General features: G+C 40.0%; 2 protein-coding genes across 4 annotated transcripts; one reads left to right on the top strand and one right to left on the bottom strand.

Annotated features, from left to right (window-relative positions):
• Positions 1-23: 23 nt before the first annotated feature.
• On the top strand, positions 24-5,309 carry ATP5MK (ATP synthase membrane subunit k). 3 transcript variants are annotated; one of them, XM_006938150.5, is made up of 5 exons: positions 52-171; positions 706-836; positions 3,192-3,287; positions 3,377-3,469; positions 5,206-5,309. In XM_006938150.5, exons 3-4 carry the CDS (start codon positions 3,201-3,203, stop codon positions 3,464-3,466), a joined length of 177 nt encoding a protein of 58 aa, XP_006938212.1. In that variant the 5' UTR covers positions 52-171; positions 706-836; positions 3,192-3,200; the 3' UTR covers positions 3,467-3,469; positions 5,206-5,309. The 3 variants fall into 3 exon arrangements, with proteins under 3 accessions (XP_011285740.1, XP_003994429.1, XP_006938212.1); XM_011287438.3 differs by lacking the exon at positions 706-836 and having other exon boundaries at positions 24-171; positions 3,377-3,492; XM_003994380.4 differs by lacking the exon at positions 706-836 and having other exon boundaries at positions 28-171.
• TAF5 (TATA-box binding protein associated factor 5) lies at positions 5,294-19,708 on the bottom strand. Its single transcript, XM_003994378.6, has 11 exons — positions 19,003-19,708; positions 16,451-16,688; positions 12,379-12,694; positions 11,448-11,611; positions 11,209-11,344; positions 10,447-10,567; positions 9,456-9,585; positions 7,763-7,927; positions 6,972-7,149; positions 6,637-6,814; positions 5,294-6,352 (listed from the first exon to the last, which is right to left on the bottom strand). Exons 1-11 carry the CDS (start codon positions 19,562-19,564, stop codon positions 6,135-6,137), a joined length of 2,406 nt encoding a protein of 801 aa, XP_003994427.1. The 5' UTR covers positions 19,565-19,708; the 3' UTR covers positions 5,294-6,134.
• Positions 19,709-22,185: the final 2,477 nt, after the last annotated feature.

Raw genomic sequence — 22,185 nt, 5'->3', positions numbered from 1 at the left:
TAGAGACAGGAAGCGGAAGGGCGGGACTCCGAGCCGTAGCCAATCGTCACTGAAGGTTGAGTTTCTGTGGCCCGTTGAACGCGGGCGGGGGGAGGTGGCTTCTTCCGGCCGGTGGTGGGGTAGCTGCGTAGGTCGAAGGACACAGCCGGCGGAATTGGTGTCTTTTGCAAGGTCGGTGTGTGGAGGGGAACCCGGGCTCAGGCCTTAAACCTCCGCTTTGCGGGGTCGGCATAAAAATCCCACCGTTCCTGATCCGGGAACACCGCTAGGTTTTCACTTTGGGGTGCGAGAAGGGTGGAGAATGGAAAAGAAATTAGACATAACGAGGGCCGGGGCGCTAGGGGTCGGACTCGCCTGGAAAGCCTCGGGGCGAGACGGATAGGAAATCCCAGAGGCTCCCAGGGTCCCCGAAGGCCCTTAAATTGTATCTTACAATGGAGGACAACGAGGCCCGTAGCGAAGGGAGTCCCCCAAGGTCACCAGCGAAGTAATATTGAATGGAACTCGGGCCTGTGGCCCAATTAACCTCTTCCTCTGTGTGCCCATAGCAGTTTGCTTCCACTGTGCGGTGCTTAGGGAGCTGACGAGCAAGGTCTCCTTTAGCTGCGCTGCAGCCTTTGTCAAAGCGAGAGTGAGTGTGGCCCGGCCCCTGCAGTTCGCCAGGCCCGCAGTAACCGGGTTAGATTTCAGTTTATGTCCGATCAGCCGGAAGGCCTTTCCTAGGAGGTAGCCAGAACAGAGAGAGCTGTAAACTCCTTGAAGTGCAAGAGGCTGCTTCTGGTCCCCGAGTGGCTCTCGACCTTGCCTCCTTTTACCTCGTGATCTCACCATTCCAGGTAGGTGTCCAGTCAGACAGGAAAATTGCAGTTTCAAGAAACAGAGAAAGTAGGGAGGGCAGTTGGTCACTTCGGGCCTTTTCTGAAATGCCCATTTTCACAGGTGAAAAAAGACGTGGAAGGCCTAGTGTTTAACAAAGGTGGGCCGGTTAATTAGAAACAAGAGCAAGACCCCTTGCTTAGGTTTCTCCATGGGCTACCATTTAACAATTAGTACATTATTAGTCTTAAGTAATTTCCTCCATTATTATTATGGCTTCCTAAACTTTGTAGGATTTAAAAAGGAATAAGGTTTCAGTGTCAGTTATTCCGTAAAGGGTGCTCTAGCACAAGGGTTCCTGATACTTGTCCAAAAGTAACCTGCGGTTTGCTGAAGGGTGCAGACCCAAGTGCTTGTAGGCTTTTCTCCCATTGTTTATTTCACCAGCAACCTTTTACTCTCCACTCCTGCTTCCATCTCATGTGAGCTTCACAAGAGTCTTAAGACCCAGACTCAATTTCAGTTCCTATGCCATGCCCTTCCTTGCAGTCAAAATTAGTCTTCTGTGGAACATCCCAGCCTTCCTCCTATAAAGTGTAAAGAGAAATTTAAACTACTTTAGTATTGTTTCATTTGGACACCACATCCTCTTTTTTTTTTTTTTAATTTTTTTTTTTCAACGTTTATTTATTTTTGGGACAGAGAGACACAGAGCATGAATGGGGGAGGGGCAGAGAGAGAGGGAGACACAGAATCGGAAACAGGCTCCAGGCTCTGAGCCATCAGCCCAGAGCGTGACGCGGGGCTCGAACTCATGGACTGCGAGATCGTGACCTGGCTGAAGTCGGACGCTTAACCGACTGTGCCACCTAGGCGCCCCCACCACATCCTCTTAAAACTTTGTTAGGCACAAGGTCATGGGGTTATCAGTTAATAATTTGATAAAGTTAAGCTTCTGTTTTATGTAGGGTTTCTCCTAGAAACCTACTTAATACCGTAAGAATCCAAAAGTGTATCATGAAGATGAATGCGGGGCAAAAACATGCCTTTAATAAGTCTAGTAAAAGGAAACAGTTAATGTAAGAGCTACATTATAAAGATTTACTTTAATGGAGATTTTCCTACTTGAGCTGGAAAGGCCAAGGCCCCAGAGGGGGCTCACGGAAGTTTGGATTTCCTTCATTGTTCCAAGAACCTTATTGAAACAGTGTTCAGAATTAAGGTCATTTGTCCAAATTTTCATTGCCAATTCTATGCACATGAAAGCTTCTGAAGGCCTTTGAATGGTAAACTGGTGAGTGCCAGTTTCCATAGCAACGACTTCCTCGCAGTTCTCTCCCTCTTCATTTCATCAAGAGCCAGCTGAGTCACTGCCACTGCCTACCAATCTCGACCGGACCTCGACCGGCTCGTCTATGTTGCCAATCGACTCGGCGTGGCGTCGGTCGTGGTAGATAGGCGGTCACACATACGAATTTTCAAGTGTTTTGGTGACCTTTGAATGTGCCTTTGTTATTTTTTATTATAACAAATATATGCCTGTGTAAAATATAGGTACTATAGATATGTCTTCCTAAAAGCTTGCATATTTTTCCAGAGTTTTTTTCCTACATAATTACTAACAAGTACTTGGTTTTCTATTCCTGCAGTGTCTTTCAAACTTTAGCTTACATCAGAAACGCCTAGAGGGCATATTAAAACAGATTGCTGGGCCCCAGAATTTCTGATTGAATAGGCCTCTGATCCTTCCTCTTCCTTCCCATACGGGACAAATTGTGAAAGGGGTTGTAAATTGAGCTGTTTTGTTGATGGTTACCCTTCTGAGAAACTTTGAAATGTATCACAAGCTCCAACTTGACTCTTAAAACTGATTGATTCCATGCACGGTGTAACATGGTATAGCTAGAGCCAGGAATGAAAATATCGAGCAGCATTGGGTTAGAGGGTGGACTTAGAGAATACTGTATTTTCTTCCTGTGCTGGGTGATTTGATGTATCTTCTGGAATGTTGTATAGTAGCAACCAAGGCAAAGTCTTCTTTCTGAAATGTAGTCTTATCAGTAAGGCTTTTTCCACCATCTTTACTGCTACTGTGTTGGGCAAGACATATGTAAAAATTTATAATACTTCTGTGCAATGACTTTTCAGGTTTTTAAACTAGAAAAAAAAAAGTGGGGAGTGGAGGCACCTGACTGGCTCAGTCAGTAGAGCATGCAACTCTTGATCTCGGTTGTGAGCTAGAGTCCCATGTTGGGTGTAGAGATTACTTTAAAAAAATAAAATCTTTAAATAAAAAAAAAATATTTTTTCTTTTAAATTGCATCCAACCCATTTATTGTTGCTTTTTTCTTTTTTTCCTTTTTTTTTTTTTAAAGATTGAAATCATGGCAGGACCAGAAACTGATGCCCAATTCCAATTCACTGGTATCAAAAAATATTTCAACTCTTACACTCTCACAGGTAGAATGAATGTGAGTATTAATGATACCTTTCAGCAATTATGTTTTAGAATAATAGAGATGGCAATGGCTCTTTGTTTACTTTGTCCTTTCTTTTTTAGTGTGTACTGGCCACATATGGAGGCATCGCTTTGATGGTCTTGTACTTCAAGTTAAGGTCTAAAAAAACACCAGCTGTGAAAGCAACGTAAACAGTAAGGAGTTTACATTTAAGTTTGTAAGTTAGACATTTTGTTGTTAGCATTTTTCCCTCACTATGAAAGTAAATTGTCATTGTGCAAAATTATATACAAGAAAAAGAGGAAAGTATTGTTCATATCCCATTACCGTGACGATTTTTGTTAACATTTTGGTTTGGCTTTTTGGTTTTTTTTTAATTTGGTTTCCAGTGGCTATGAATCATGTCTGTAATACTGTCTTATAGCAAATATGTTATCTATTATTTGAATGCATGAGTGTTTATGGATATATGATTTTTGAGAGAGAGAGAAAGAGGGCACAAGTGAGAGAGGATCAGAGAGAGAATCCCAGGAAGGGCAGAGAGAGAAGTGGGACTCACCTGAAGCAGGTGGAACTCGCCTGATGTGGGACTCAAACTCACAAACCATGAAATCATGACCGGAGCCAAAGTCAAATGCTTGACTGGGCCACCCAGGCGCCCTGTGATATATGATCTATATGTTTCCTGTTAGAATTTTTCAAATATAAATAACATTACATTGAACACTTTTGAGCATGAAATGTTGTATGATTGTTTTAGGCTTAAGTGCTTTTCCAAAGGTTGTGGGGCACCCAGCTTAGTATGAGAGTATCTCTTTTGGACTAGCCAATGTTGAATAATAATCAGTTTCTGATTTTTGCTCATTTGATGAGTGAAAATACTTTGTCTCTTTTAAGTTGATTTATTTTGCACTCCTAATCCAACGAGCAGGGGAGGGACAGAGAGAGAGAGAGAATCCCAAGCAGACCCCATGCTGCCAGCATGGACCCCATGTGGGGCTGGAACCCCAAAACTGTCAGATCATGCCCTGAGCCAAAACCAGGGATCAGTCACTTAACCGACTGAGCCACCCAGGCACCTCTAATTTGTCTCTTTAATGAAACTACATTTTTTCCATTTGTTTGGCATTTGTATTTTTCTTAACATCCTTTTCATGTGTTTTTCTCATTTAACAATTGTCTTTGGAAAGACTTTATTTCTCTTATATAATCTCTGTAATAATTACTAGCCAACCTTTTAAATACATTACAAATCTATCTTTTGCTGGTTCTAATTTTTATATAAGCAATTTTATTTTTTCCTTAAATTCCCATAGATTTTATTTTCTTCTTATGGTCCCCTACAATCTCCATTTGCCCATGCTTAAGTGAATGAATATTTGTTTTGGTAGTAGATAATGTGCACAAAACCCAAAACCCAGATCTTTAATGTAACTCTCCACAGAAAATTTTTCCTCTGACCATAAGGGTTTTTCCAGTCTCAAAACTGTTGACTATTATTCCAGAATACAGTGGCCCATGGCTTATTCCTGACAAACAGGTAGTATTTGCCCAGTTTTCCATTAGGTACCTCCCAACTTTGGGAGGGTGGTAGTATTCTCATTATAAATATGGAGAAATTTTATCTCTGATACTAAGTAACAGATTACTTTCCACTATTTAAAATGTTACTTTGCACCTAGACTTTTCCAATAGCATACGTTCAGTATCATACTGAATTCGTAGCAGCTCTTTTTGTTAAAGGTGAAATGTTAGGTTAAATTGTATTAAGCTGAGAGATATCTTCATTTTGGGGTGGTTACTGACTCTGAGAATCTCATGAATTTGCATTCAATTTCAGAGGCTTCATGAATAGTCCTTATAATTACTGACTGTCTTAAAAGTAGGGTTGAACACAATTGTGTCTAAACTATTTTTGCTTTGTTTATAGGATTTTAAAGTGTACCTCATCTGTTAAGTTCCCATGCCTGGAGAAGCTAATGTCAACTCATCATGTGATACTCAATTTGTACAATAAATTATGAACCTGGAAAAGCTGGTTGTCTTTATTTACAAGATATCAAAAATATAAAAACTGTACAAAATGCAACGAAGGCAAAAAACTGGCAGTGACTTGGTCTAAATCTTTTAGTTTCCCAAAGCAAGGCTCAGTACTGGAGGTAAGCAACTGAAATGTCTGTCTGACTTCAAGTGTACTAGGTTGTATGTAGCTGTTTTAGCTGAAGTAGAACATGGAAGCTAAATTTCTTCACCTGGTTTATAGAGTGGGTGCACTCATAATCCAACAGTTACAAATTCAGATGGCATTGGATGGTTGTACTTCATCTAGTACTTAGAAAGGAAATGTAGTTCACCCTACCCAGTAACGTACATTCCACTAGTCATGGGCCAAGCAAAAAGGTTAGTGGATCATTTAACATAGTACTTGAGTGCCATACAGTAACTACATTTTTACAGCAGAAACATACATGCTCATAGAATTCTTCAGCTAAAATTCAAGATGGTATTATATTACTTGATTTGAATCTTGAAGCAGGATGAATTATTGTAATTGATTTTTTTCTAAACATAATAAATTAAAATAGCATTTGAACAGAAAATGCATAGTTTCCACACAATCCAAAGCACCATAAATGTCCCCTCCACGAACATAATACCTCTTATTCAACTAACGGAAATTAGTTAAATGTGGTTGCTATAGAAACGTGGAACTGTCCTGTTCAGATTTTTCAAGCAGCATCCTTCCAGATCCATATAGACAAAACATTCTTTGTAGCTTAAATATTAATCACTGAGGTATTTGCTTTTAGTCTCCCTTTTTCAAACCGTAGCTTCCAAAAGGTCTTTAATACCGATGGTTTATTGCGGACTATAAGCTCCTGCAGCTAGAACCAAGTTTCTTCGAGTAAAATGGAGGTGTACAACTGGCGTTGATTTGGTCATATATGTTCCCAGCAATAACTCCTGTGAATTCTCAGGTAAATTTATATGCCCAGTGGCTGTAGTAAAGTCATCGGTCTCTAAATCTTCAAATGCTTTGACAGCATCCCATAACCGGACTGTATTATCCATCGAACCTACAGGGAAATCAAAGGAAACCATTTAGTAGCATCTACCATATTTAGATTCTGACATTTTGTCAAATATACTTCCTATATTTACTGTATATTTTTGGTGAAAAAAATCTACTTGATTAATAACTCTTCCTTCTAAAGGACCATTTCAAGCAGTTTAACCTGAGAAGTCAACACACATGTTGACTGGAATCATGGCTAAGAGAAGCAAAACCTAACATAGTCAACACTCCTGTTTCATTTCAACATACCATCCCTTTACCACAAAGTCATTTCTAGTCATTTACCTGATGCCAAAATTTCACCATCTCTACTAAACCTAAGTGAACAAACTGTATCAGTGTGGCCTTTTAATTCTCCAACCATCAAACCATGTCCAATATCCCAAAGGAGTACTCTGCCATCCGTTGCTCCTGTAGCCAGGAATCTCCCATTGGGAGAAAATGTCAAGGAATGAATTGGTCCCTAGAAAAGAAGTCCATAGAAATAATCAAAAGGTTAAAAATGAGAAAATAAGACAAAGCTAGAATTTTAAAGCTTAGTGGAATGAGTAGTTTTAAAATGTGTCACTGGTTAATTTTTAAAATATTCTCTCAGAAGCAAACTTGTATGTGTAAAATACCTTGTGTCCAGTGAATATCCTTACACAGTTCCCATTCAGGACATCCCAGAGTCGCACAGTTCTGTCTGCAGAGCCCGTAGCAACATAATTAGAATTTGGATGGAATCTAGTACAATTCACATCAGCAAGATGGCCAGCAAATATCCTTAAAGGCTGATAGTGGTCAGTAGCCCAGAGCCTTTTAAAAAATACATTGAAAGCAACAAATGATAGTTAACTACCAAAATTTGAACATAAATAATAGAAACACCATGTGAAATGTTAGCTCCAAATGGGGGACCCTTCACTAGCTACCTGATTGAGGTAAAGAAAATGGACTGATGGAGACGAAATAACATTCTTAAGGAAAACTAAGTTGATCTAGAACAATATTTTTTTTTAATTCTGTAGTTCTCTCCCAATTCCTAGTCTAACCTATAGAAAAGTATTTTTCCCTAGTTTTGGCTTCCACAAAATTAGTTTCTGAGTTACCCCATCCTGAACAAGAGATCACAGGAAAACAGGGGTGCACGTAATGGTTGTGAAAGACAAGGTTTAGCATCTAGCTAAGGGAGGGGCTGGAAGCATGTTAATAAGCTAGCTTGAGGAAAAAAAGGACTCTTAATCTTGGTATAGACATAACTGCAGTCATAGTAATACTTCTCCCAAATTCATTTTCAAATAAGGAGCTATAAATATTGACACTCTTGAAAAGTTGATCCCAAATAATAGGAGTGAAAATGAGTTTGGCTGGAGTTTGTAATTCCCAAAAAGTAACCATCCTGCCAGTCATAAGATCACAATGTTCTTACCGAGCTACTCGATCATGGCCCCCTGACACAAAATAATAGCCATATGGGGAAAACTGTGTGTCCCATACTGGGTAGTTGTGTCCTTTATATCCCACCAAGCAAGTAAATGTTTGAAGACTCCACAATCTAACAGTCCCATCCTCTGAAGAAGAAAGCAAGTAGTTCCTGCAAGAAGAGAAGGTAATACATTTGACTCCCAGCGTAACTTAGTTACCTGTCCAGTTTCTCTGTACATTTGAGTATGTTAAATAACAGCTGAGACATCTCACTTTTACTTCAAACATGGAATTCACAGTAGATAACAAAAGTTGAAAGTACTAACCAGACTAACATTAGCTGTGACACTATACATCTAGGCACCTACTGAATGAGGTTACGTTATTTTTAAAAGTCTATTGGAAAAGTCACAGTCCTTATAAAAAATTATACCAAAGAGTACCAACAAAAAACATGGTCAAAAACTTCAATTGAGAAAAACTAAGAAATGTGATACAAGATGTTACTTAAAATTCAACAATTTTTTACTTTAAAATGAAGATGCTATTTTCCTATCCTGTATGACTTAATATAAGCATTTAAAAGAAGTGTCTTGGGGCGCCTGGGTGGCTCAGTAGGTTAAGCATCCGACTTCGGCTCAGGTCATGATCTCGCGGTTCGTGAGTTCAAGCCCCACGTCAGGCTCTGTGCTGATGGCTCAGAGCCTGGAGCCTGTTTCAGATTCTGTGTCTCCCTCTCTCTCTGACCCTCCCCCGTTCATGCTCTGTCTCTGTCTCAAAAATAAATACACGTTAAAAAAAAAAATTTTAAGTAGGCTTCACACCCAGCACAGAACCCAATGCAGGGCTTGAACTCACGACCCTGAGAGCAAGACCTGAACTGAGCTCAAGAGTCAGGACGTTTAAACTGACTGAGCCACCCAGATGCCCCAAAAGGAAACGTCTTTTCAACAAAAAAATACAAAAACGAAAACACTATAGACCTGTAAATAATAGTTTACCCTTCTCAGAGATAAACACAAAAGCTGAACAACTCAAAGTTACGGTTTTCACTGAAATCAGAGGTTTCCCTCCGGTAAAAATGTTTCATCTGTCTAAACCCTATCAAAGTTTCATTCTCAAGGTTTCATAAAGATGAAAATCTTAGTGGACTGAAAGCTATTATCCAAGTAAGATACAAATGGTATTATAAATATAAAATTCCCTTCCATTTCTACAGAATGTCAGAGATCATGAAAAATAAGTAAATACCTATTTGTGGGTTTCAAATTCCCTTTTCAGTATCCTTAGTTCTTTTGATTATACAAATTCTTCAACTGACATCTAATAACCTTTAATATCAGGAATTTGTTCAGAATTTGGAGATGATGGAATACGGCAGTAGCCACAAACCCAAGACAAGAACCCAAAGAAGCAATTCAGCTCCTATCGGGGTTATACAAAAACTAAAGCAAATTTTTAAGGCCAACAAACCTGGAAGCCGTGCATCTCGAGTCTATAAATTTAGGTGTAAAGTTGCTACCTTGTATACCAATACCCCAAGATGAATTAGCAAATGGCAAGAGTCTAACAGATAATGCGTGAGAGGCAACCATGAGATTTTTCTAACAGAATTTTTCCCCACGTTTCCAGTAGTTAACTTTTATAATCTCAAGTTTTATAATGTAGCAGTATTTCATTTTTTGTTTGTATTTTACCTATCTGGACTGAAGCTGGCTCCATAGACAGGTCCGCTGTGACCATACAAAATCTTCAACTCACTTGCTGTTTTCTCATCCATTATTCTTTCTAAGACATCATCTGATTCCTTGTCTATGAGGCTAAGATCTAAAATGGTGCAGAAATACTGATTTTTAAAACCACATTCACTTAAAAAGTATATTCATTAGAACATTTTAAGGCAATCAAATCATTGTTTAGGAGAAGAACTAACATTTGAACAGTTCCTCTTACATACCAACCACTGCTAATACCTCTAAATTAGGTGGTATCAGCCCAGTGTATAGAAAGGAAACTGAGGTTCAGGATAGTTAAAAATTTGCCAGAGTGCACAGAGCTACTCCATGTGGGAACTATGATTGAAACTCAAAGTAACCACTCTATCATAATGTTCTACACAAATGAAAACTATGGAAATATTAAAAATTTTTTGAAAATGTATTCTCTTGTTAATACATTTAGCAAGCAACTTTCTTTAAAGTGAAATCCTAACCCTATTTCTTTTTTAGCCATTTTTATGTTTAAAACAGAAAGTACAATCCCAGTATTTACTTTAAAGGCATGTTTTAAATTAACAGGCAGTCATAAAGGTAGATTTTTAACCTTAGTTTTCCAACCCAATCCTCTCATCCTACAGATGAGAAAACTGAGGCCTAGAGAAGTTAAACCGGTCTAGTACCCCTGTCTCCTAATTGCCACTCCAATGCACTTTTCGCTGTTGGGAACATTAGCATTTTTTTTTTTTTTTTTTTAAGTAAGCTCCATACCCAACATGGAGCTTGAACTCACAACCCCGAGATCAAGTGTCACATGCTCCACCGACTGAGCCAGCCAGGCACCCTGGGAATGTTAACATTTTGAGTTAAAGTGAAATTCTGCTAAGATCACAATCTCTTGTGTATATTCCCTGGATTCCAGATTGGTGTAAACTAAGGACAAGTTCACATCCTAACAGGTCATCTCAGTTACCTGCTGCCTGTTTAACACTACGAAGCTTTTTGGGTGTCACAGACCATACTCTAACAGTTGAATCTGCAAAACCTCCAGCAATCAAACTAGAATCATCAGTGACATCCACTGCAGTGAGGCCCTGCCAATGAAAAAATAAAAACTTTGTACTAAACAATAAAGTCTTGGGGGAAAAAATTACAATTACATGTTAGAGAATACATAATGATAGCTCTTTTTCTCATATAAATTACCATTAGAGATTTCATTCTCCAAGGAAACCCACTGTTTGAAAGTATTTACTTTGAGAACACGTCATCATTCACCCCTTTACGCCCTCCAAATTAGGAGCACATGATACGAAGAAAACGTTAGTCATTTTTGTACTTTGCTAATTATATCCTCAAAAGATTATAAACAATCTATAAAGACAGAATCCTTAATAAAAAGTATTAAGTTTATTAAGTACGTAAGCCAAGTTAAATAGAGATTAACTACACAGTTTCCTCCTCAAAGACAAGCAGAATTCTAATCAGTGAAACAACACACACATAACCAAGATTCTGGCATCTACAAGTTGCTAAAGGTCTTTTCAACATTGCCTTCTAGCTATTCCAAGCAGCGTCCAATTATCCTTGTCTAACTTCTGTCTTTAAGCTATATTTACATCAAGAGTTTAAAAAAGAAAACTCCGTTTAAGTTAACACATCTAGGTTTCTTTTAATGGTAAGTCACCATTTTACATGACTCTCCAGGCAGAAATTGCGCAACGATCTCACCAACCTGGTAAGCATTGAGGAATGTATAGAAACAAATGGAGGGTAAACAGTCTGGCCCAAGGCGTACTCGTTTGGTGGTTTCTTTCATATTCATTATCTTATCCAACTTATCTGAATCTTTCAACTCAGGAAGAGGGATTCTGTAAAAGAAAAACAGATTGAAAAGTACTCTGAATTACTGAATTCTCTACAACAATATATCACCTTATACCTCTACACATGTTCCTGAAGTTTTTTCCTCACCTGTTTTGAGGTGGAGCATTGGGATCTTGTTTTTTGCTTTTGGACCCAATACTATCTTTTTTAGGTTTCTTCTTTTTAGGTTTTCCTTCTTCATTTTCTCCTTCTTCATCTTCATCATCCAAAGGTACCTCAATTTCTGGTTCTTTTAATAAGCCAAAAAATACCTACAAGTCAAAAACGCCAACATTTTTGAAATGAGTATTTCACTCATTGATATATCCTTTTCATATCTTGATAGGATGAATCACAATTACAATACAGTAATTTATATCCTGAAGCAGATTCTGTAGTTTTCTACCCAATAGCCAATCCCTCTTCCTTACTAACAGAACCCTGATTTTGCTGGAACAGCAATATGCTCAGTGAAATAATTTCTGTTCCCAGAATCCTTTGCAGCTAGGAATAGCCATATAATGTCATTCTGGCCAACAGATGTACCCACAAATATACTGGGTAAGATTTTAGGAAGAAAATATTGTTTTCCTGATAACAAAAGAGATTTAGCAGGGATATGCCTTCTGTCCTCCCCCTTCAGACTTCCTGGAATGTAGGTGCAGTGCTGGAGCTGCAACAGCCATCTGTGAGCACAAAGAAGAAAGCCACATTCTAAAGATTGTGGAGCAGAAACTAGAAGGAGCCAGGCTCCTTGATGGCACTGTGGAGCCCTCATGCGAGTCCAAGAGGGCTTTTCTCTGCAATTCATTATATGTATGCAAAATCCCTCACTTGTTCCAGCCACCGTAGTCAGGGTTCTGTTCAATGCAACCATTCCCAAATTCTCATCTATACAGCATCCTTAGATCATGAAACTTAGTATATAGTGTACAATTATTCCCAAACTAGCTATAAGAAAAATGTGTAAATTATGGAGATGGAAATGCTACAGTTTTTCATAATCTGCATTACATAGTTCTTAGGTTTATTCCCATACCTTTGACTTGTTTGCCTCTCGTTTAGCCTCTCCTGCCAAACTTCCCACCATCGCATCTATCTGTTGCTTACTACGCGGCATCCCATCAAAGATGTCAATGTAGAGGTGCTCCTGAACTATGTTCCATATCTGATTGTTCTGTTTCTCCTGAAGATGCCTCTTCAAGAGTTGGTACGAGTCACGGGAAATACGCAGAACAAATTTACTTGTTCGAAAATCCAACATGGTCTCATTCCCTTTCATGTGTTCCTTTTTGGTAAGACTAGATAATACTCGTAGGTCATCCTGGTAATAACATTCCTGATCTCCATGGAACCTGTTTCAGTGATTTTAAAAAGTCATTTTTCAATGTAATCATTAAGGGATCTTTTCTCCCCCATATATTTATAAACATCCCAGAATATTTTCAATGTAGCAGTCTGAATAATCCTGGACTAAGCTACAGGATCAGAAGTAACTCATTTCAAAATGATTACAATTCAGTTTCTGAATTCATCCTGAAATTTAAAAATTTTAATTCTCTAATGAAATGTATCATTAACATTTTAAGAGAATCTGAAATAAATACCTTAAGTGAATGAAACATATCTACCACTGGTAAACATATGAATTAGAATTCTTGCTTTACTAAATTTTATGTCCTCTCAAAACCCACTTTTAAAAACTTTTTATTATGGAAAGTTTTGAACATACACAATAGAAACTAGTATAATTAACTCAATGAACCTATCACTCAGCTTCTTAACAATAATCAATACATGTCATCCTCATAAAACTCACCCATTTTCAATGATTTCTTATATTCTTAATACCAGACATATTTATTAAACATCAGTATAATAATATAACTAAAGGACAAACAAATGTGGATGCCAAAGAATGAACACTTCCATTTACTCACCATTACCAAAGGTAATTAAGTAAAGCTTTCAGCCTTGGTGACAATTAGTAAATTTAAATGTACTTTTGTTTCTACAAATCTCAATTTTCCTGATAAAGTAAAATTAAAGATTATATATTTGGCACTCACTAAGAGCAGCAAACAATGCAAAAACAATTAGAGAACAATAAACATAATAATATAATCTAGCTCTGATACACAGTCAATACATTCCTAAACTGTTACCTGTGTTACCCTATGACTCGTCAAGACACGAACTAAGGTTTCTGTCAAGATTTGAGTGAAATTAGGAATCTCAGCCTCTTGGTGTTCACATCAGTCACTGCCTGTAACCTCATCTGAGCATGATGTCTGGGCAAGGGTTGAGACCGTCTATAACAAGGAGACAGAGTCCTCTGTGATATTCCAGCTTCCCACGTGAGGAAATGGCTACCCCATTAGACTGGGAGAGGAAGACGTTTTTTGATGACAATACTGTAAGAAAAATTAGCTTACAGTAGAAGTTGTCATCATCAGCCTCTGTTCTTTTTTCAACAACACTGAGCTATAGAACGTTTACTTTATAACCTTCTATTAGGCATTTGTACAATAACAAATGGCATAGAAGCTAGGGGTCCCGAGTTCTATTACTCATCTACTGCTATTACTTGTGTTATCTGACAAGTCCTGGCTTTTGGATCTATTGCTTGTACTAAAGTGCTCTCATTCAAACTGTTAAGTACCACCTCCTTTTTAAACACTCCTTTCTTCGGCTTCTTTTTTTTTTTAATTTTTTAAATGTTTATTTTTTTGAGAGAGAGAGAGACAACACAAGCAGGGGAGGGGAAGAGATCTCGAACCACGAGATCCTGACCTGAGCCGCTTCACCAACTAAGCCACCCAGGCACCCCTCCTTTCTTTGGCTTCTAAAACTCAATACCCTCTGTGCTTGCTTAGGCAGCACATATACGAAAACTCAATACCCTCCTGCTTTTCCTCCTACTTCTCTGACCTCTCCTTGCATACCTCTTCTACTTGGCCATCTCTTACACTCTTTTTCTATCTCTTCCACTCCAAATGCTGGAGATCCCTAAGGCTCAGTACAGCCCTTTTATTGATTTACTTCATACTTCTACCCCCACCCCAGATGATCTCATCCATATCCATCAATATTATATACAACTGCAATTTATAGCTCCAGTCCCTACATCTCCTCTGAGCTCCAGAGCCTTATATATCATCCACCTATCAACTTGACATCTCTTAAATGAGTCAAAGGCATATTCAGATCTGAACTCAAGATTACTTCACAACCTGACAAACCAGGTCCTCTTCAAGGGTTTTCTATCTTAGCAAAGAGCACCCCTATCCAGGTGGGGGAGCCAGAAACCTAGGGGTTAGCAATAATGCCTTCATCTCCCTCACCTCCATATCCAATCCATCACCAACTGCCTTACCAATATGTCTACTTCCCTTCACAAACACTACTGCATCCTGGCCTAGTGTTTCTCAACAGAACAATTTGGGGCAAATAATTCTTTGCTTAGTGGGATTACACACACATATTAGAATATTTCGTATCCCTAAGCCACCTGCTCCTCCCCACCCTAGTCATTATGACAACCAAAACACCTCCAAACATTTTCAAATAGCCCAGAGAAAGAAGGAATAATATTACCCCAAGTTGAGAACCACTAAAATAACCTCCAAAACTGGTCACTCTAGAGTCACTCTGTTTCTCTCCCACTATCTATTTTCCCAACTGCATAAAGGTCCTTTCAAAATGCAAATTGGGGGGCGCTTGAGTGGCTCAGTTGGTTAAGTGTCTGACTTCGGCTCAGGTCATGATCTCATGGTTGGTGAGTTTCAGCCCTGCGTCGGGCTCTGGGCTGACAGCTCAGAGCCTGGAACCTGCTTCAGATTCTGTGTCTCCCTCTGTCTGCCCCTCCACTGCTCGCACTCCGTCTCTCGTATTGTCTCAAAAATAAATAAACATTAAAAAAAAATTTTATTAATACAAATTGGGGTGTCTGCCTAGCTCAGTTGGTAGACCATGTAACTCTTTTTCTCAGGGTTGTGAGTTCGAGCCCCACTTTAGGTGAAGAGATTACTTTAAGAAAAAATAAAATTAAAAAAAAAAAAAAAAGCAAGTCTAATAATGACATGGTCCTTCAATGACTTCTGTAGCACAGACACCTCACTGTCCCCAAACATCCTTTTTTTTTTCTTTATTCCTCAACAACAGAATACCTGAATATTAGCTGAGCATATAAACACCTAGGCAAAGGCCACATTTCCTACCTCCCTTGTAGGTAAGTGTGGCCGTTGACTAATGACGTAAAAAAAAAAGTGTGTGCAACTTCCAGGAAGGATGTGTGCCCTCCCTGCTGACTGTAACACTGATGTGATTGCTTAGAACCAAAGAGCCATCTTGTGCCACAGGTGGAAGCTGCATGACAAGGATGGTAGAACAACGAGATCGAGAGAGCCTAAGTCCCTGGTAATCAAGGACTCCATGCCAGTCCTGGACTGCCCTACCTCTATGAGAGAGAAATAAACTGTTATCATATTTAAGCCTCTGCTGTTTGGGTTTTCAGCCATTCTTGGTCTAATCTAATCCTAACACCACTTTCTATTGCTCTTAGGATAAAAGCAAAACATAAACTTTTATTTTATTTATGCCATTATTGTTTTGAGTTTTCAGTGTATCTCAACCAAATCTAATCCTACCCAGTACAACCCACTACTGCTCTCAGGATAAATAAAGACCCTCAACGTGGCCCAAAAACCTGCCTGTTCCAGCCCAGCTTAATGTTATACTATACCCAACCCCATACTCTGCTCCAGCCACGCTGGCCTTCTTTTATCTCTATACCTACCACGGTCCCTCCTGCCAGAGCTGTCACATATGCTTTTCCCTCTTCTCTTCATCTGGTAACTCGTACCCAATCTTCAGATCTTACCTCAAGCATCACTTCCTCTGGGAGCCTTCCCTGACTTCTCCAACTAGATCAAACCCCTTTTTTAGGTTCTCAGAGCACCAGGTACCTCTCCTTTATGAAATACTTTTGGAGTTACAATCTTACATTAGTGTGGTTACAGATGTGTACATACATTATATATATATATATTTATATATTTATATATATATATATATACACTATATATATAATATATATAAAATTCACATACTTCTCAAAAAATGATTTTGCTTCATTCTCATGTTGATTGTAGACTAGTTCCAAGTACATGTGTACAAACAGAGGATAAAAGAGTTGGGATAATTCTGCCCGATGGCAGTCCAAAGAACATTCAATGAAGTGTTTCAGTCCACTATAGTATTCTTCATACATTGTGGGGTCTCCTTGTTGGTTGTAAGCTGATAGCACAGCACTGACATCCGGCTGGTCTTCTACAGCTACACTTCCAACTGTTTAAAACACAAAAAACAACTTTCAAGAAAATGGCCTGATAAGCACCAAATGACTAAGACTGTTTTGCTAAGGTCCAGAGGTAAATTGTTTCTCAAATGTTTGTCTCTCACCAAACTCTTCTCCAACACAATCACACGATCTTTCAATGAAATTTTCACCTTGTTTCAGTCACCCATCCAAAACTCCTTCGGCTTGTCCATATCTTCTTGTTTCAATGTTAATGATTCTTTTTTAAATGTTTTTATTTATTTATTTTGAGAGAGAGAGCATGCGCACACACAGGAAAATACGTGCATGCACAAGCACAGGAGGGGCAGAGAGAGAGGAAGAGAGAAAATACCAAGCAGGTTTCACACTGTCAGTGCAGAGCCCAATGTGGGGCTCGATCTATGACCTGAGCCAAAATCAACAGTCAGATGCTCAACCGACTTAGCCACCCAGGTGCCCCTCAGCGTGTCCATATCTTAAAATAAAAATTCCAAATCAATAACAAAACAGGTCAATATTTTTCCTGCAGCTACCTTTTTCTAAAGACAAATTTCATAAAACATGACATGTGCAAATCAAACAAGTATATTAATCTTCTCCCAAGGCTTAGTGTAAATGGCACCCACCATCATGAAGCCATGCCCTGAAATAACATTCCCAGCTCTCTGAGCTATCTACATATTTTGTAACTTTCCTGTAACGTGTCCTATCCTGTAGAATATGTGTACATCAATCACTCCTTACAAAATGCAAGCATTTTAAGGATGGGAAGGACTAGCCTTATTTATGTTTCCTACAGATAATTCAATTTTATATGCTTAAAATAATTCCCATAAACATTCCAGGGAAGAAAACATTAGTATTTGTTTGTAACGTAGCAACACCAAACAATGATATACCTGTCAACACCAAACAATGATACACCTGTCAATCTAATCAGCGTTTGATCGTTGGAAATTATACTACTGTTGTGTTCTTAAATGCACAAATGTTATAAGTTCTTTTGGTTACTGTGATGGCTTTTTTTCCTCCTTATTGGTTCCTGAATTTTGACAGATCAAGTTTCCAAAAAGATGAGATATTATAGAAAAATAATCAACATAAGTTATCCATCTTATAGTTAATCCACAAAATTTAGCACTCAGAAAAGATTACTCTCACAGTTTTGCACATTTCTATTTACAGGATACAATGCTATATATTCATACTTCATGTCTGGCAATGCCGCAAAGATTGGGTCTCATAAATGCAGATTAATTTGGCTAGAGGCTCTGCCCTGGATAACTTAATTAAACAAACATTATCAGCTCAGGATCACCTTTGAGACCTTATATTGTGTATGAATTTTACTGCATGGACTTTGCAACAACAGCTAGGTAAAGGCTGGGAGGGAGGTCTCAGGTGATAGGTGCTAGACATAAACTTATCAGTACCAGGCATTTTATATACATATAATATCCGTATATATATAATATATACATATTATAGGTATGTATGTAGATATGTATGTATGTGTATATACGTATATACCCATGTGTATATATGTATAACCCATCTAATAGAGAAAAAAAATTCAAACTCAGGAAGAATCAGCATCACATCACGCAAGTAAAAACAACAGAGACAGAATCCGAACCCCGGTCTGAACCTATTCCTAAATGAATGGTTCTCAAACTTTGCCATACATTAATACCCCTTGGAAACATATTTTCAAAAATGGAGATTCTTAAACTCCACCTCTACACGATCTGATTCACTAAGTCTGAAGTGATGCCCAGAAATCTGCATTCCCCTATAGGTTTACCACTAGTAACAACCTATATTTTGAGAAATACTGGCTGTTTGGTCCAAAGCAAAGGTCCGCTGGCCTTTCCCAGTTCGTTTTCTGATCTCCAAAATAGAGGTAATGTCTAGCTCACAGTGGAATTGTGAGAATTAGGATAGATCAAATATTTTAAGTAATTACTTAAAGAAGCTAGTACAGAGCGGTACAAATATTGTTACTGTTAATGCAGACCTGCCAAGGCTCAAGAGCCCAAAAAAGAGGAAAGGGGCCAAAAGCCTGAAGGTCCTCGCCTCTCGGCGCCCACCTTCCCCAGACATCCCTCTGCTCAACAGCTCTCCTCAGCCTCTCACTGGAACTGACAGCTCGGAAGAGGGTTTGACTGCGCAGCCGGCGCACTAGAGAAAGGGGCGGGCATGTGGTCCTAGAGGCGGGCCCAGGAAATTCAAAACAAGCCCGCAGAGGTGCAGGCCTGCCTGCCTCTGCCTTCCCGGCTTGCTCCCTTTCGTGCCCTACCTCCCCGGGACTCCGCGGCTCACCTTTCCCCGGAGCCGCAGGACCTGTCGCTAAGCCCGAGACGGCGGCGGCCCCCGAAGCACCGGTGCCCGGAGGGTCAGTGGCAGCGGGGCCGGGGGCCGAGGCTGTGACCCGGCTGAGAAGCGCGCTAGCCGCCTCAGCACCGGCGCCGTCCGCCTCTCCCGGGACTCCGGTGCCCGCCACTGCCTCCTCCAGCAGCCGGGCCTCACGGCGCAGCGCCTCTTCAGCCTCGCGGAGATTGCTCTGCCGCAGGAACTGCAGCACGGCCAGCAGAGTCTGTCTGTCGTGGGGAGCTCCGGCCTCCGGAGCAGCGGCGGGCACCGTGGCCGCCCCCGCCGGAGCAACGGCGGAGACAGCCACCGAGGGTTTGGGGGTCCCACCATCCCCGCCGGCCGACGACGACGCCGCCGCAACGTTCCCGCCGCCGCCGTTAGGGCCGTTGTTGGTAGTGCCGCCGCCACCCTCGCCAGCGCCGTCCCCCGCCTGCGGAGGTAGCAGCGTCGGCGGTCCCTCAGGCTCTAACTTGACCGCCACCTCCGTCTGCTCCTCCGCCAGCGCCGCCATCTTGCGGCTGAGCCACCTCGCGCCGTCAAGCGTGATTGCGTTTTCGCCACATGGAGGGCGGGGAGGAGCGTTTTACGACAGCTTGGGAAGGCAATATACGGCAGTAGGAGGGGCGAGAAAGAAGGCGAAAAAGAATGGGAGCAAGAGCACTTTCAAAAGTGAGTGACAGAAAGGCAGGAAGTGGGAGGTGGCGACCGCCTATAGCGTTTGCGTGTAATAATTACCGTTTATTTCAGACCAGCTATTTTTAGGCACTGTGAGAGGTATTTTACATTTTATGACCTCCTTTAATTCAACGATCTTATAAGGGAGTGTTAGCCTCACTTTACAGGTGACTGAACCGAGACCCAAAGAGGTTAAAATAACTTGCCAAAGTCAGGCAAGAAGAAAGTGAGTGTCAAGATTCCAATCCAGGTCTCTTGTAAACGTAGCCAGAAGGAAGCTTCTGAGATACTAGTAATGTTTTATATTTTGATCTGGGTGGTAGTGACTTTTTTTTTTCAACTTTTACTTTTGTAAAAATTAAGCTACACGCTTTAAGTTTTGTGAACTTTACAGCATGTATGTTATATATAGTTGTTATTTTAAATTTTGGTTTAGTTTATTTATTTATTTTGAGGGAAAGAGCGAGAGAGAGACAGCAAGCAGGAGAGGTGTAGAGAGTGAGGGAGAGAAAGAATCCCAAGCAAGCTGTCTGCACTGTCAGCGCAGAGCCTGACCCTGGGCTCAGATTCACGAACCGTGAGATCATGACCTAAGCCGAAATCAAGAGTTGATGCTTAGTGGACTGAGCCACCGAGGTGCCCCTAAAAACAATTTTCTTAACGTTTATTTTTGAAAGACAGACACGGAATTCCAAGCCCGCTCCAGGCTCTGAGCTGTCAGCACAGATCCCAACAAAGGCTTGAGCCCATGAACCTGATGAGATCATGACCTGAGCCAAAGTCAGAAGCTTAACCGACAGAGCCACCCAGGCGCCCCTATAAATTTCAATCAAAAGTTGAGTACCTAAATTTTGTCATTGAGAAATGTGTACGTTCTGTATTCAGGCTATGTTATCTTTTGTTACAAATAAACTGTATTTTAACCGTGTATTTAAAATATTATGTGCCGTTTTGTAATGCTTCACAGGTTATAAAACGCTGCTGCATATTTTATCTCATTTGAATCTCACAACTCTGGGGCTAGATGCAGACAAGTGAGCCAAGGGAGTTGGGAAAATCTAGCACAATTATTCAAGTTGTTGGTTTTTAGGTCTTACTGGCTTCCTTCAACGATATTTAGTAGCTGAATGACCTGGAGCAAGTTACTTAACTCAAGTTGCCCAATTTCTAAAATAGGGATAATAATTGTACCTACCTCACAGAGTTGTGTAAAGATTAAATGAGATAATGTATATATAATACCTAACATGTAATAAATAGCTGTTGGTTACTTTTCCTTCACCTTAGAAGGTGTCCTGTAAATGTTTGATAAAGTCCAATTATGATGTTCAGGGTGATATTAAGACTGAAATGTGAAGCTTAACTAATTGCGTATCTAAAGTAAGATTATGGAACATGGGGAAGAGAGGGTGGAGGGGAAGATGAGCAGGAGTTGGTTAGCATTTACCCAGCACTTAACCAACAGAGAGAGAACCTGAATCTCTTATGAGGTGGGGAGTATTTGTCCTTTTCCTTAGGATCATTCAACTAATTTTTCTGATTCAGTATTCACTAATTAACTTGATAAGTGGTAAATTATTGAGCACTTAGGTGAGGGATGCCATGAATAACAAGCCCAGGCATGTTTATTGTTCCCTGGGAAGTTACTTTACCCCCTTACTAATGGTAAATTAGCATGCTGGTGCAGACATTAGTCTTGAGAATCAGATCCTGGAAACTGGATCCATCTGTACAGCTGAAACCCGGATAGTGGGACTCACAAAAGTACAGCCACCCCTTTTCCCTCTGTAGGGTCTACCTTTCACCTAGCTTTGTCCCTTAAGTTCCAAAAAGTCTTGGTTGGAACTTTATACCACAGTAAAGTATATTGAATAACTGCAAGGCCCACTTTTAATTTTTGTTTCTCTTTTCCCTTTTTTTTTTTTTTTTTTTTTTTTTTTACTTTATTTACCTAGAGGTGCCTGGGTGGCTCAGTTGGTTGAGCATCTGACTTTGGTTCAGGTCACGATCTCAGTTTGGAAGTTCAAGCCCCACATCAGGCTTGTTGCTGTCAGCACAGATCCTGCTTTGGATCCTCTATCCCTCTCTCTCTCTCTCTGCCCCTCTCCTGCTCACACTTGCTCTCAAAAATAATTTAAAAATTAAATAATTAAATAACTAAATAATTATTAAAAATTAAATAATAATTAAAAATTAATTTTTTTAATTTTTTAGAAGTTTATTCGCCTATTTTTAGAGAGAGTGAGTGGGGGAGGGACAGAGGGAGGGGGGAGAGAATCCAGAACAGGGAAATCCCAATGCGGGGCTCAAACTCCTGAACCATGAGATCATGACAAGAGCCAAAACGAAGAGTTGGGTGCTTAACCAACTGGGCCACCCAGGTACCCCTCCCCTTCCTTTCTAATCCCTACTCTCATTCTCCTTCTGCTCTCTTCTTGGGGTGTGTTAAGAAGTCAA

This window comes from Felis catus, chromosome D2 (assembly GCF_018350175.1).
Source record: "Felis catus isolate Fca126 chromosome D2, F.catus_Fca126_mat1.0, whole genome shotgun sequence".
In the NCBI taxonomy this organism is placed as follows: domain Eukaryota; kingdom Metazoa; phylum Chordata; class Mammalia; order Carnivora; family Felidae; genus Felis; species Felis catus.
This window is presented reverse-complemented; position numbering and strand designations above follow the sequence as displayed.